At 36.7% G+C, this 17,459-nt stretch overlaps 1 protein-coding gene across 1 annotated transcript in view; it reads right to left on the bottom strand.

Moving 5' to 3' along the window:
* The window catches only part of IPO11 (importin 11), a 148,303-nt gene that overhangs the window by 32,483 nt on the left and 98,361 nt on the right, over window positions 1-17,459 (bottom strand). Inside the window, exon 28 of the mRNA XM_053448028.1 lies at window positions 10,202-10,286. Coding sequence (XP_053304003.1) covers window positions 10,202-10,286 — 85 coding nt within the window. The remainder of the gene's footprint in view (window positions 1-10,201; window positions 10,287-17,459) is intronic.

Here is a 17,459-nt window from a genome sequence, read left to right on the forward strand (position 1 = left end):
AAGATGTCCAATACTTCTACAATTTAATTTCCTAATTTCCCGAATTATCAGGGAAAAAAAATCACACATACACAAGCATATACTCACATATATATATTTTAGCAAGACATAGCTATATATGATTCTGTTGGGGATAAATGCGGCAATCTGAAGTATAATCTGCATTATGTTTAACCCTTCTTTTCTTATATCGTAAGCTCCACAAATAGAACAAAATTGTACTTGGAGTAGTGCAAGTTATAATGTAACGTACTGCTATAGGCAAATGATGTAGCTGCTCCTAATTCACACCAATATTCAGAGGGAGTGCTGAGCGTCAGGTTATGACATCATATCCCGACGCTCAGCATCAACAGCCGCCACGCTTCGGGATGGAGCACTGAAACAGAGACCTGTAGGAACAGACCTTGCGCTCCCTTTTATTTTGGGTTGATTAAAAAAATTAACCTGTCAGCCGACAATCTGGCCGTGCGCCAGAACAAAGAACTTGGCATGCCATAGGGGAACAAAAAGCCACACAAATCACATCTGCTCTGCGAAAACACGGCTTGCAATTACAGAAAAAAGCTTTAATACACATACCGCAATGGGCAAACTATGCTCAATAAATTTGTTTCAGATATTAAGTGTCGGCTTCATCACACAGAGCATTTAGATGTGTGCTTGTTAACATTTACATCACACTTATTTATATACTGAAACAATACTTTTAAATTGGTTTGTAGAAACATTTTCTAGGTTCATGACTAAGATGAATCACAAATACCTGGGAACACTGACTGGTAAGTAATTTAGAGTCTCTTTTTTTAACTCAAAATATGCTCCTGGGAAGACAAACTCTTCTAGGGCATGGGGTGAGAGTGACTAAGGCAAATGATGTAGAAGAATGAGCTAATCTTGATGTCATAAATTACATGGAGCTGCCAAACGGCTCTGCTGCCTGACAATAAAAACCTTTTCAGCATTAATTCAGGTGTATATTAATTGGAACATGCCCCAACAAAGAAGGTATATTAAAGTACTTTGTAAGTAACTTAATATACATTCTTTAGCTGAATAAAAAAATGCATTTACTTTAAGAGAAGCTGGAGCTCCAGACTTGCAAGTATACTGTGCATGCAGGAGATGTGTTCAGCTGAAAGGATCTCCTGCTTAGCCAAGGATCTGGGGGAGGGAAACCTCAAATGCATGGGGGAATTCTGACGCATGCCTCCGTGCATTTGCTAATGGGAAACATACTAGGTAGCAATCCTCCCATGGAGCAGGCAGCCTGATCTCTCTTTAAATAACCCCCATTACTCCTAACTAGAATGATGAGAGTGAGCTATAGCCCAAAAAACCTGGTGCACCAGAGGTACAGGAAAGTTGGTATACTTGTGAAAATGTGTGTTTACTAACTATATTTTATAACATTATGGAACGTAACCCTTTTTATGTGTGCCTACCTTATGTTGTGTACTGTCACACATGGACCACGGCGGCTGCAATCAACATGCACATTTCACTACATATATGATTCATTCACTAAAGGAGTGTGGGATTTTGATAACATTAGCTTGTTACTTATTCTGTTTGGTTTCACATATATGTGGGAAAACCAGCCAAATTGTAGTTTTATTTTTTATTTTTACCCTTATATCATGTGAAAGGGTGCACAGTTTGCCTTAATTAGGAATCTATGAAAAGCTTAATAAAGGTTTCCTTAGGTAACGTGTAAACTGCTTACATGGTCGTCACTTAACACTCACAAATAGCAAAAGAAAAATGTCTTGACTCCTGGCGCTGTCAGGGTCCTACCTCTATTCCCCGGCAGCAGAAAAAAGGTCTCCACCCGATGGTGGAGTCGCAGGACGTCGTCCGCGTATCACGCGGCTTCATTGTACGCGACCGCGAGCCACGCGGCGGATGCCGCACAGGAGAAACGCCACACGTGGAGTGATGGCAGGGAGGCATGGCCTGCGCCTCCACTGATGAGAAAGTCATGGTTAGGGGCGGGACGAGTAGTGATTGACAGTCACTACTCCATTTGGACATACTGAGGAGGGATGGGTCTCTGTTATTGGTGGGGAGGAGCCGATTTCTAGAGGGCTATTTAAACCCACAGCTTCTAGGCCTCATTACTTGATTGTTCAAGTCTCTACCTACCTGTTTGCTGATACCTGTTTTGAACCTGTTTGCTGATACCTGTTTTGAACCTGTTTGCTGATACCCCTTTATTGGATTTACTGGACTTTTGACCTCGGCTTGTTTATGGACTTTGATATACTTCTCCTACCCTTGATCTCGGCTTGCTTATGGACTTTGATATACTTCTCCTACCCTTGACCTCAGGATTGCTACATGGTACAGTTTATGCCTTTTTCTATTCTGTGGAATAAACTTGCTGATATTCCTGATATTGCCTGTTTGCCTCTATTGCATATCTGGTGTCTCACTGCACTAAGCTCCAAACCCTGCATACCCTACAGGTGCTCAAAGGGTTAAAGAGGACATATATTTCCATTATAGCTACAGCATATTAGGGGTGACATCTAACAAGCAATTCTTGTGCAAAGCGGAGCAATAACCATAACCATGCAAGGCTACGTTTCTGATTTCTCCATTTTTCACCAGAATTGCTTTTCATTCGTGGCCCCCACTGCATTCACAAATGGAAGGTGGCATTTTATGACATTGTCCGGCTTCCTACGTTAACCCCATTAATCTAACACATAAAATACATCATTCTGCGCATGGCCCGTGTGTTTTGTTTTATTTTAACATTTTACTAAAGGTCTATATAAGCAGACCATAAATGAGATTTCCAATGTACTGCTTCAATGGTGCTTAGCGTGGAAGCAGAGTATGATACAGAGGAGCAGCACTTTTCCAATATTACCGCAAACGCTGTCATTAAACTTCAGAAGTTTAAATGTCAATCAGGAACTGACAAGAGCAATTATTAAGTAGAAATACAAGTTAAAATATTTTACATGACTAGCTTAGGGTTTAATTACAACCTGGATTAATTAATGAGTCGCAGCAGCCGGGAAGTCTCAATAAATCGGCTTCATTCTCACAGCAGGAGTTCCCTTAATGGAATTTAAACATCGGGTAAACATTCTATGACATGTTTGTTCAATACATTATTTTATATAAGAGAAAGCTGGCGCCATGCAAGGTGCTACTATACAGGCTTAGGTTTGACATGAATGCTATCTAATTTACAGGTAATGTATTTCTGCTTTGTTTTTGTAAACATGAATAAAGGTTTCAGGTACATTCCTCGTCTGTAATTACGGAAATATTAAGGTTTTTGTCTTTTCTTACAAAAAAGGTGCAATGCAGAATTTTTGTTACTGATATTTAGCAACAAAGAAAAACGAATTGTAAAAACATTAGTAAAAAACCCAAAATATATCTGAAAAAAACCAACAAAAAAATCTTAGTAAAATTTCTAAAACACTTTTTTTGTAGTTGAAAAAAAAACAACCAATCCATATAAAAGGAAACAGAATTATTACACCGTTCTTGATAAACTGTTTAAACACAAGTGAAATTAAATGGATACAAACATTCTGGACAAAAAGATTTCTTCATCAAAAAAGTTAAATCATGAGCCATGTATGGTAAGGAAGATTGTGTCATTAGAATGAGTATTTAACAATGTTATAAATTATGTCATTACCAAAACTCTGATACTCCAGTGTACTTAAGAGTTGTGAACTTTAAGACAGGAAACGTAAAACCTTTGATAACTACATCATTTACGCCAATCTAAAAAATGTTTCTGAAATGTCAGAGGCACACAAGGGAGACAGCATAGGCTTCATAAATCCACGCATTTCTTGTGTTTTGAGTACGTGATGAAAAGCTAACCAATTATAGACAGACATACTTCAATGAAGACATACACAGAATACAGGCGCAATCTGTATAGCCACTGACTTAACAACGGCATTGCAACCGACAGAGCTAAAACATACTTTTGGGGTCATCGTCAAACACATTCCATGAAATATATGCAAAACCTATAACATGTTCATCAATTAATTAGGACCAGCAGACATTACGCAATGAATGTTAACAGTATCCAGAGGAACGGGATGGAATCCTACATTAATTAGAGATCTAAGGCAGACGGAGCTTGTTTCTTCCTGTTTCTAGGACGCCTAGAGATGACCTTTATTAATAGAAGAGCATGCTACATATTTGTTTCTAATATTAGCTCATCCATCATCTGTGGGTGTTATACTTCCAATTCCACTAGTGAACAAAAAAATGTGTAGCAAAAAAATTGCACTTTACATTGCATATCACTATTATTCTTAAAGAAGAATCCCCACACATTTTGTGTGCACTAAATACAGTAAAAAAAAAGTGTAGCTTTGAAGAATAGTGGGTTTTATTTAATTTTGATTTCTAAAAATTGTTTATCTGCATAACAGAAGGCTGCCATTTTAGTCAGTCATGTGACACTTTGGGTGACTTCCTCTTCTCAAACACCACACTGAACTCATTCTTTATGGTAACAAAGTCCTGTTTACCTAATGAAGTCCCTTACTTCGTCAGTGAGCCCCTCTGGGTGATCCATTTACCACAGTATAATAATGAAACAATATGTCTGCCTAGTAGACCTGGCTATGACAACAGAGCTGAATATAGCAAATCCACGGCAACTAAAATAGCCTTACGTAAATAATAGAACGGTTTTAAAACAGAAAGCAAAGCAGTACATTTTGAAATTGTGTTTTAATGTGATGCTAGTTTAAATGAATAATGGGAATGTTATTATAACTAAATATACTGGCACAAAATATACTATGTGCTTTTTCTTATTAATCGGTGCAATTATTTGGTTTAAAAGGGACCAAAAAGCATGTTTCTGCAGGGAAAGGTGGCAAAATTAAAATATAAATTAAATTCCCCCCTTCCCCACTTCACCTGAATACCACCTGAGGCAGTTAGCTTCCACCAATGGACAGTTACTAATATCAGAAGAGTAATTTAATGTAAAGGAATATTCATGCAAATCCTAATATGCTACATAAAATATATACTATTTATAGTAGACTAATAAAAATAATGCATATGTTACATTTGAAAACATCATTACATGGATTTATTTAGTGTACTAAGCTATATTTAATTTAAGCATTAGTAGAATTGTAAATCCGCTTTAAGGGAGAAACCTATATATAAGGCTGTGACTTCTAGAAGGTCTACAGGAAGAGGTTAGTTTAAAGGCGTTTCATAAATGTTGAGGGGAAGGCGAAAGCTAGAGGTTAGCTGGAAAGAGGTTCTAACTATTTGGGGCAGCCTGTGAACAAGAAGACTAGACAGGTGAGGAGAGCCAGAGGAACCTATTTGAGCATAAGCAAAGGGCAAGAGAATATTTTATAGTGAGGGCACAAATGCTTGGTGATCATCAGAATCATGAAGGGTTTTGTATACAAGGACTGTGACTTTAAGCCTAAAACGTCTAATGCAGTGGGAATCCAGCAAAGGGCTTCACAAAATGTCACAGCATATGTGAAGGTTAACGGATAAGCCCAGCAGCAGTATTCTTATAGACTGTAGTAGATAGAGTAGAATGCCAGCCAGCAGGGTGTCACAATACATGAGATAATTAATGAACAAGCGATGTCAGAATGCAGGCAACGAAGATCTAACAGATTGGTTAGCACCATAACGGTATATAATCAAATGACCCTAACAAGCTAAGATAAAAAATCCAATAAAAAAAAAATCAGTACGCAAAAGTTTGACTTTTTACCATTAAGCAGATTTTTATTGGTTCATAAGGAAATGTGATGCCTATTTTTGCATCTTCATTCTATTTATGACTTCAACTTCAATTTGTGTTTCCATTGATTAAATATATAACTGCAGGTTACAGCATGCAGAAAAACATACTACAAATGAAGATATTTCAACATAAAGCGTGCAACTGCTCTTTTAATGAAATATTGTAAAAGGGCATGTACCAAGAGTAAGGAAGCGAGAAATTATTTTATTGTTCTTATTATTTGTGTTCCAAACATCTAAAGTAATCAGATTTTAGTTTTTAATGTGTGACATTATCTCTGGCTTTAGTGGAAATTCATTGTTTGTTAATAATCTGCAATTTGCATTACTCATTAAGTACAATTGTAGTCTTTGCTGGCAGATTCAACATTTGGAAAGTGCCAAAAAATAAACACTAACTAGAACAGACCTTTTCTGTGATGTACATGTTCTACAGTGTTCTCTATTAATAATTGGTTCCGTCAAATCACTTCAACTAAGAGCGTTCTGGAAACTTGCACCTTCCCATTATGTTCTAATTAGGAGGCAACAAGCATGGGAATTTGTCCAGTGCTTATTTACACAGTCAGGAATCAAATTTTCCATATGAGAAGTCTGCCTAAACTTTTATAAAGGCACACTTTGAATTCTGTCCATATAGTTTTACTTTCACAACTGTACAGCAGAAGTGTTAAGAAGAGGTTCACGACACTAGCGGGGCAACTGGGTTTTCTCTGCTGTCAAATGTTGCGTTTCTGTTCTATACTTTCCCTTTGCATTCGTAAGTGTTGTAAGATGGTTTAATTACTATAATTAGGCAGAGCTTGTATGCTGGACTCATTCAGCCTCTTTTGCTCATTCTTCTACAGCTGCAAGGATATACGAGCTTCCACCGGAAGAGTTGTAGCAGGTTAACAGGTCTTTAAGGATGCTCCTTGTTATCCGATTATTTTAAAACCCGACAGAGGATCGACGGTGCCGTTGTGAGATGCATAATAAAAACGCAAATGTACAGATGAAATTTAAATCTTTACACCTTATCCCTATGCAAGCACCGACAGGCAGCATATTGATAACGACTGCAAATATGTCCGTCAGGTTGGCTTTACGCAACCACAGTAACAATAGGGAGTTCACACTGCACATACTTAATGCACACCAGAATGAAATGATCAAACGGAAGCGATTACTTGTACTTGGGCCAATTCACCTGCTTAGAAACACTGACATATACAACTATCAGTACAAAGTTATTTAGCTCCCTAACCTTATGAAAACAGCCACAAGCAGATTTCAATTAGAATTTCATTGACATGTTTTTATGCCAGGAAATCACAATTTAATAGATACAAAGAAAATCTTCTATCTATGTAGATAGATAGATAGATAGATAGATAGATAGATAGATAGATAGATAGACAGGGTAGAGACATATATACAAGAGAAAAAATGACTCACAGCATCAAATGTGGGTACGTCTCCATTAATGATATTCTGATAATAAACTGCAAACTCATTAAAAGCTATTCATTTTCTCATTTGTTCTAATTAAATGGTTAGCTAGCAGCTTTCATGTCTGCCTACACTAACACCCCACAGATTAAACATCACATCCCGCATAGAGAGAGGGGAAATAGCACAATTGTGTGTACAGAATGAGACTCCCGGCAGCTCCAAAGAAATGGTTTTCTCGGAAAATGTTTTAATTAGCACAGAGATGGTGAAGTGTAAGAGTAATGATAAGTTAAAACGTCTGTATATAATAAAATGGCAGGATTCATAGGTAGATGTTTTTCAACTTGTATGTGGTTATGTACCAAAGAGGATTACTGATTATAGAAAAATAGTACAACTTAAAAAAAGACGTGGAGTGAGTGGAGGGGGGCAAAGTCCTTTCTCGGGTTAAAATAAAGACATTTTTATTTAGGAGCACTAAATAATTAAATTCACAGACTTTTATTTTTTTTATTTAAAAATGAATAACTGTATGGAACAAAACACAACCTCTTTTGCTAGTTTTTCCATCTAATGCTACTCTTGCCCAGGAGGCATCATCTTGAAAACAGAACACCATTATATTAGATAAGTTGTAACCCTTCACATTCCACAAATTGCCTAAACAACAATAATTTCCCCTTGTTAATCAATACCTTTTCTTATATATTGCTGACACTCGCATCAGGTGATTGACATTGAACTCTTTTACTAACTTAACTGTCTACAATTACTCCAAAATCATTCTCATCCTGTTTCCTATGGTAGAATTTGTACTTTTATTTGTACTTTGAATTTGTCAACATTAAACCTAATCTGCCACTTGGCTACCTGTTACTCCAAGTTGACCAAACTTCCTTGCAGGGAGGTAATGTTAACTTACCGAATGTTGTTTCTTCTGCACGTGGCTTTTAATATTTACTGCAAGATCATTAATGAAGACATAAAACAGTAGTCCTAGGACAGAACCTGGAGGTACCACACTTACTGCTTTTCTCCAGCTGGATTATTTTCCACTAACAACTCTCTGAACTCTATCATTAAACTAGTTGTCAATTCAGTTGCAAGTATTGTCTAAGCCCATCTCTTTCATTTTGTACCTTCTACGTGGAAGTGCATCAAACGTTTTTTTGAAAATCCACGAAGCACCCTGTGTCAGAAATAGGTTATAATACAGGGAAATAAGGGATATCATTGTTTAGGGGTAAATTATATAACTCCAATACAAGAAAATGTTTCTTTGATTAGAAAATGAAGGGTTTAATACTGTGATAAAGCTTGTGAAAGGCTAACACACACACATGGTTACACTGGAATGCCAGAGGTTTGGCAACAAGGACATAAGAATATAACAAAGACTGAAAAGGTATACGGAGAGATCTTATATGAAGAATGACTTCATTCATTTACAAAAGATGAAAAGACTATTGTTTTTTTCTACAATTATTATCTAAACATCACACTAACTAGAAACACTAACTAGAAACACCCTTTAATGCAGTTTTTGAAAAGGCATTATTATAACCAATGAGACAAATGTTCCATTGCAAAGTCAATTCATTTTAACCCCTTCTACAACTATGAGGCCTAGAATGTTATATCTGTTTTAGAATTAAGATTTTGTAGTGCTCCATGAGATGCAGTCTATATGATACATCCACTCTCTGATCTACCGTATTTGCTCGATTATAAGACGAAGCCCCCAAAATTTTAATGTTTATCTAGAAAAAAAAACGAAAAAACCTGAATATAAAAGACTACCCTATAAGAAAAAAGTTTTACTAGTAAATATTAATTCACATGTAAGCTATTTTTCCTATTTAATATTTTTGTTTTTTTATTGCCTTTTATTTGCCAACCTGCTGCCCAGATATGCCTTATATCCTGCTACTTGCCACTCTGCCTCCCTGAAATGCCTTATTCCCCCCTATTTACCACTCTGCCCCTCAGATATGCCTTATTCCCCCCTATTTGCCAATCTGCCCCGATATGCCTTATATGCCCCCCCCCGACTAAACTATGCATCCCTAGACTTGTCCCTTGTGCTCCAGACTCCCTGGTGTCAAGTTGGGGTAGCCAGTGGATGTCCGACAACATCTGCTACTACCCGACACTCACGCTGGAGCTTCTTTGACTGAGCACTGGAAGGTCACGTCACGCCAGTGCTCCGTCAAAGAAGCCCCGGCGGAAGTGTCGGGTAGCAGCAGAGGTTGTTTGCGCACATGGCGCAGGTGTTCACTGGCTGCCAGACAGGAGGGTTCAGGTCCCCCTGCAGCGCTGTGGGGGATCGGGAACTTAGTCTTATAGTTAGACCTCTATTTGAGGTCTGATTATAAGACGACCTTGAATGTAAGACGATGGTTATTTATAATTATAAGTTATAATCGAGCAAATACAGTATATTTGCTCACTTCTTCATGCAACACATTTAAGTTAGTCTGACATGATCTGTTCCTCATAACGCAGTGTTGGCTCTTACAATATTATTGGACACAATTCTTGATTATCCCTTAACTAGCTTTAAAATAACTCTCAACACAAACGCCAGGCTCAAACTGGTTGACATTTCTGCTTTATGTCAATATTTTGGCTCCACAACACAAAAGGGAGACTCCTTAAAGATCAAAACAATGGTCTGGATATTCCTTGACTAAGTAATCATAACTGACACCCCTTCACTGTGCAGAAAATACTGTGTGTGTATATCATATACATATATATACACATACTTTTTTTTTTTTTTTTTTTTTTTTTAAGTGTATGAATGAACATATACTTTTCATTTTAAGAAGCTTTGTACTTGCTTTTTGATTTTGAGTCTTGTTTTGTTAAATGCTTTACTTTCTGATGTTTACCTGATTTAGTGGATATTCGCAGCAATATATTTTTTTGCTCATTAGAGTCTCAAAGTCAAAAATGTTATTCTTTAACATCAACTTACCACCCTTTTCCTCTTATCTTGTTCGGTTGGTGGTTCGTCACTCTCACTGGCTTGGAGTTCATCAGTACTCGATATTAACATGCAGCTAGAACACAAATATGAGAAATAGATTTAGATAATGAGACTACTTATTGAAACTGCATTTTTAACAAAAAAAAGCAAACAAATGGTCTTACATGCACTTATGAACCTTACACTTAAGGCACTTAGAAAAACTACATTATCACTCAACATAATTAAAAACATATTTGTTATTAAATGTAAACAAAAAAAGGACATTTTATTAAAGATGATGTAATATATCAGGACTCGTTTATCTATGTGTTGGATAGACAGCAGATTTATAAGGCTGGCGGGGGGGGGGTAAGATTAGTGGAATAAACCCGTGGCCAGGGAAAAAGGAAAACGAAGGTACAAAAGGAAACAAGCTGCAGGTAGAAAATGCATTTGGTACAGGGTGAGAACCTTTGGGGGTTAATCTGGGGGAAATGTTTGGGTGGTGAGAGAAAGAAATAAAGTTGGCTACAAATAGGAAACATTAAAATGACATTCTAAAAAGCTTACTGGGAAAACAAAAGGATAGCAGCAGAAAAAAAGGAGACTGGAAAAACAAGACTGATGAGAGAGATACGACTAACTGGCCACAATTACCAATATACGTATTACTTCATAAGGATTGATAAGTGGTTTAATTTTAAATCAATTTCAAATCCATACTTTAATTTATCAATTGAAGATGAGGTCCGCTAATAGTTAGGATGAGGGATTCAGCTTGGAGCCTTACAGTTATTTTTTTGGCTTTACTTAATGGCTCAAGTGTTTGTAATTAAAGGCTTTTTGAATTATAATATAATTTTTTTTCAAGCTAATTTATACGATATACCTAAATATCCAAATCTATTAAAATATGTATCTCTACTTTTGAGAGACCCATTTCCTTAAAATCTAGAATCTTGGAGATGCTTTTGGATGCTCAGCTGCTGCTTTCATTTTCTCTACTGAAAACGTTCTGGTACCGCGGACCAGGGCTGAGCTGGGAAGGAAAAGCAGCCCTGATGAATGTGCCAAATACAATTTAAAAAAAGTAACTTTGAACAGTTTTTTTTTTGTAAACAAAGTTAAGCCCTTGGGAAGGGATGATATATTAAATTTAAGTATAACCTATTTATGATGACAAACAGATTTGACTGACAGATCCTATTAAAAACTTCAAATTTAAATTATATATGTGTGTTAATTGATGCATGACTTATTTTATGTTATTAGTTATCAATTTAATCCATCATTTATTTTCTGGGCCCATTAATATTGATGAATTTGAGATCTACAGACATAATACAATGAAGCCTTATTAATGATTTTTTAATGTGGATGATTTTTACTAGGTGCTGTTATTTCATATTGTATAGTTTTTTTAAGCCGTTTAAGGATTTTTTCTTTTGTTAAAAGACTAAATATTAAGTAATAAGTTCCATCTAGTAGTAACCCTGTTCCTTTGTGTTGCAGGGGTTACATTAGCCCAAAAAATATTTGTGTTCATTAGCTTTCCTATCATAGCCCTGTTGCATGAGGACTTAAAAATGTAGCTGGTAATGGCTTTCTCCTAGATATTAAAAAAAAAAAAAAATAGATAGTATCGCTCTTCACTTCAATAACTGCTATTTAGTGTAATAAATCTAAGAACGCATGCTAAAATATATTGATGCAATACCAGTGCGTTAAGCATAATTACAATATATGTGCTTGGCCCCCTAAAGGTGTTAATCAACTTATAGTCTTCACTCTTTAATCAAATGAAAACAATAGAAGCTTTTAAGAAGCCTTTTTCTGGTTTCTATGGCAACAACTCAATCAGTGCCCTCATTAGGGTGCCATGACAATTAAGCATTCCCTAAAAATATATGAGCAAGGAAAAAATGCCATGTGATTTGAAAGAATTATTTCTGGGATTGGTTTGGACATTTAGCAGTACTAGAATGAGGTTTCCAATACTGTATTTATAACATTACATTCAGAGGAGGATGTGGAAAGCTAGCGGTACTCATATAAGAATGCTTTTTCCCAGTCACCAGAATGTGTTATTGGGTTTTGTATGTGATTTAAACATTTGTATTTATAATTCCTTTTATAGATAAAACCAGAAGGAAAAAATAAGGCCTAGAGACAAAAGAAAGCAATATATGTGAAAGTGTACACGTTGTAGAATATTTTTTCATGAAATGTTTGCATTTGCTCCCTTTTGCAGTTTCAGATACAGGGGACAGAAGCACACCAAGATATCCCCGGAAATCCGTCTAATTCCCTGAGAAGTTGAAGAAGTTGTCACAGCGCGCTTGAATATGTATTCATTAAGCATCATGTTTGCCTGCAGCTTAACAGCTGTGTGACACACGATACTGGAAGGTGTGTTCAAGGCACAAAGGCAAACAGATGCGTTGCTTATCTATATTATTCAGACTCTGGAATTAAATCAGAAATAGTAATCTGCATATGTGTACAACATCGCTCAGTCACAGCCAATCAGCAAACACATCTCTAGCACGCCATTTGTGTGTGTGGGTTGGTTTGAAGAAAGAGGCACGCGTGTGTGTGTGTGTGTGTGTGTGTGTGTGTGTGTGTATATATATATATATATTCTGCAGAATCCCCCATGCATTTGCAAAAGGGACATCACAAAAATGTAATGGACTCAATAGCTACTATATGCATTAAAGTTCACAATGCTGGTATGTCCCTTTAAAACCAAAAATCCACATTTTATATGGTTTTCTCTCCTTGTGTAGACAAACATGACATTGTTAGTAGGTTTGCACTCATTGGGTTTAATTTATGAATAGTACTTTTCTGAAGCAAGTTTCCGTAATAAGTCTCCATGGCGTGGTCTAAGATTTAGCAAATGCTGGGAACAACCTGCCGGTTTGCGTACACTAATGGATAGCTAGAAGAGGACGCGTGCAAATCCTAAAATGTCAGAATGTGGTCAGAACTGGTATTAGCTATTAAGGAAATTGAATTCATCTAGCTGATTTAGCTGAAGAAACAAATGATTAATATAAAATGTTACGTTGTGATGAGAAGGATGCAGGTGGAAATAAGACGGCATCGGTAGAAGGAAATTCCACTGGAAGCAACAAATAATAATTCAGTAGCAATATACAATATGATGTTACATTAAAGATTTAATAGCAAAATGGGAATGGCTGACGTAAAGGGCATACTGATGAGCATGTGATTGAGCTTTTCATTATAGATTTGCATCGTATAGATGATATACTTCGACACAATCCCTCTACTTATGCCCCCGGATGCCTAGATATATAGCTTGAGCCCTTAAACACATTACAGTTACTTCAAATAATTTCCCCCCATGATGAAGCGGTTGCTATTATTAACCCCAAGAAAACACAGATTGATATTTATGCCCGTTCAGTTTGCTAGGGATTGCATCTTTAGAAACAAATCATTTTCTGGCATGGTTATATACTGCCCTGTCAAAATGCTTTATACAGATTGAAGCGATAATGACTTTTATAACGCAGCCATCAATGCTTTTCTTTACAGGAAAAAAAAAGATGATCTTAATTCACAAGATAACCTGAGAGAAGACAGTTTCAAGGTAACCATACATTTCTAAGCATGTTTTAAGTCAATTACCGTGAAGTGTAAATAAAGCACATTATAAGTGTAATCTATAGGAAGAGGGGCACTTCTGTATAACAAGCAGGCACATATTTGTTTTTAACCAGCAGAGGAAATTTCTGGTTTATATTATAGCAGAGCTTGTAACACGTCCCTAACTCTACCCCTTGTGCTAGATGTTTCTACTCTCTCCCATGTGCTTTTTTGGTACCAGTTCCCCCTATTTTATGTTCTAACGTTCCTGTATATGCAAAATACACAATAACTACATTTTGATTAGTGGTGATCAAAAACCATTTATTAAATACTGTCCAACTAATATACATAGGTTGTCATGATAGCAAGTAGCTATATGAGTGCCTGTTCCTTCTAACGATGACTGGATTTTTTATTCTTCTGTTTCTAAGACGATGATCAGCAGCTGGCTTTCTCTGTGGTGTACAGAAAGGTGTACCGTCTGTCTATAAACACGAGACTTTCTCCATGAACAGACTATTACTGTAGGTGGATGGGGACGGGGTGCCGCCATGTTTGAGATATAAGGTTGAGACTATGTCTACTTTGCAAAACATGTACTACATAGCAATTAAAGGGTAAAAAGGATTTTCTTGTGAAAAATATATAATTTGCTGACAGGGCTATACACAGACATGTAGTGAAGCGGGTTTTGTTTCTCATTATTCCAACAAATGTTGTTTAGCTGGACCGTTGTAGGCAGTCAAATGATATTTCGATTTACATTTCAAGCTCAAACATCACTCTGAGCTGCTTACTATGCCAAAGCTAATGAGGTCACATTCTGCATAAAGACTTAATAGGCATATGTCTACGACTACTAAACCTTAAATAGTCAGAGGGTCCCTAGGTGATTAAGACTGAGACATTCTGGTGTTAACCCATACCTTCCCAAGTGTTCCCCTTTAGGAGAGAGAGCGCCTCTTTTGGCCTTAAATCTCTCCATCTTGTCTATTATCTCTAAATATAAAAAAAATAAAAATAAATAAGTGTAAAGTAAAGTGCAACCTTGTGAAAAAAACACTCTAAATTTCCACTCAAATAATACAAAAATCAATAAACATAAAGGTGTAAGCGCACATTCCCCAATAAACAACTTTAGAGTATATCTGTGTGTATGTATATATATATATATATATATATATATATATATATATATATATATATATATTTGCATATAATGCGGTTTAGACCTCTATGAGATAGAGCTGTGAACAGGCTCTATATAAACAGCTCAGGGTGCCCACTTGGGGTGTAAACGAAAAGATGCCTTCCTTCTGAACCCACTCCAGACAGTAAAGGATCCACACAGTTTTTTTCTCTGGATTATTTTATTAAAATTAACTAGGTATTAAAACTTATATATCCCCAAATATAAAAAGTATACTTAAATACACAAACATAATAAGTGTATCCCAGGGTTATACAGCCCTAGAAACTGTGTTTACATTTTAAATTGTTTACATAAACTAGACAACTACAAATAAATCTAACCGACTTACTGTAGCAGAAATATCTAGTCACGCAAAGCCCTAAACTCTAACCACACCACCTGAAACAAAAGTCCTTCTCTCTTCGGTCATTTAAAATGTTGGGAGTTATTTTAACCACAAAGAAGTATGATAAGGAGTCAGCGTGTTTGTCAAGATCATATAAAAACTGTGGGCACTGTGATAAACTGGAAATGAAGCTATATTTTAAAACTATATTAAAAGAAAAAATATGGAAGGATTTCCCCTTTAAAATTTAATGTAAAAAAACCCCAACAGAATTGCTCCATTATTTTGTTACCGTTTCTTTTCTTTATAAAAATGAATTTACGGTTTAGAGCATTTTTGCTGAACTCCAAGACTCAATGACCACTAACAGGCCATAAATCATGTAGATCGCTACCTTAAAACATAAATTGATGTATTTTTATGAATTTTTAATACAGACTCCTGTTTTCAATCTGGGATAACCAAAAATGTGGTCTGTTTTAGAGCCTAATGACGCTAGATTTCAGTTCTTCGTCTGTCAACAAGAATATGCTAAATATTTAATTATTTCTCCTGTGAAATCAATACCAGTCTGGAGATAAAGGGAATAAAGACTTTAAAAAAGTGTTTAAATCAATATGATATTAAGACAAAGACATACATCTTTTTTGTGCATTTTTCATTCTGAACCCTTTTGCAGATTAAATTATTTCCATTCAAACATTACCATTTCTTTAAAAGGAAGTTTGTTCATTTAGTGAAGACGCTGTATTCTTCTGTAGCGGTCAATGCTCTTGAGAAATAAATTAATCGTTTTGTGTATTTACGAGGTGTATAATTGCTTTCCATGGAACTTGCTAAATCATAGATCTCAACAGCCCTGTATATGACAAGACCCATTAGACCAGGGGCGTCCAACATGCGGCCCGCGAGACCTCGAGGTGCGGCCCGCATAAGATCCGCAGCCAGGGCAACCGATCTTACGCGGGCCGTACCTCAAGCCCTGCTACAACAAGAGCCCTGCTACTTACCAGTGGGAGGGTCTTTTGTACTGCAAAGAGGAAGCGGAACCCAGCAGAGTTCACGTGACATCACATGACTCTGCTCCAGTACTGCTTCCTCTGTGCAGTACCAGAGAACGCAGAGGGAGGCCGCGCCCCCTGCTGAAGTCTGAGCGGCATCGATGAGCTGCAGTGCAGGTAAGGGGTGGGGAGGGTGTTTGAATGAGTATGCGTGATTGAGGGAATGAATCTGTGAATGAATGAGTATATGAATGAATGAGTGTGTGTGTGTGTGTGATATCATGGATGTGTAAGTGCTGGAACCTAGGCATGATGGGACTGTGATTGCTGTTAGCAATCACACTCCTATCATGCCAAGTCAGCCAGTACATGCTGAAACCTGGCTAGCTGCCTCCCTTGTGTATTGATGCTGCCAGCAGTATGGGGTCTGCACATCACTTACAGCCACCCTGATGAAGTGGCAGGCAGAACTGCAGAAAAAACTTGGACACCCCTGCATTAGACCCTACACTAGAAGATAAAAACTGCCCTTATATCAAAAATACAACCGAGCTAAAAAAATTAAACCAAGAAGATAATACTTAGTTCATGGCACCAACATGTCGGACTTCCGTAAAACATGTGTTACACATCTTTATAAGCCCTAGAGTATCAATGGTTTTCAGCCCTGTAGCCATTATATTACCTGGCTACAGGGTTAATCCCAAAACAATCTTATCTTGAGAACATTCATGTGGTCAATATCTTTAAATCCAAAACTGTAATGAATTCAATCGATTTTAGATGAGCAACAACACACAAGCAGTCTTTCCTAAATGTGTTTCTTGAAAGCAATTGCTGGGTAACCTTATGAGAGAAAGAGAAAAAAAAGAGTACATATTGCATGTACAAGCCTGGCCTCTGATTACATGGTTCATGAGGTCCCTGCTGACTACGTCCGGATGACTGAGCGTATAAAATTGTGCTGGATACCTGAACTTTGTAGATCCTCTGGTGTGGTACATGTATATCTTTGTGCATAATATTATATATCTGTATCTATACATAAGAATTATCCATGGCTAGCTAGCTATATATATATATATATATATATATATATATATA

The sequence above is a fragment of the Spea bombifrons genome, chromosome 1 (assembly GCF_027358695.1).
Source record: "Spea bombifrons isolate aSpeBom1 chromosome 1, aSpeBom1.2.pri, whole genome shotgun sequence".
In the NCBI taxonomy this organism is placed as follows: domain Eukaryota; kingdom Metazoa; phylum Chordata; class Amphibia; order Anura; family Pelobatidae; genus Spea; species Spea bombifrons.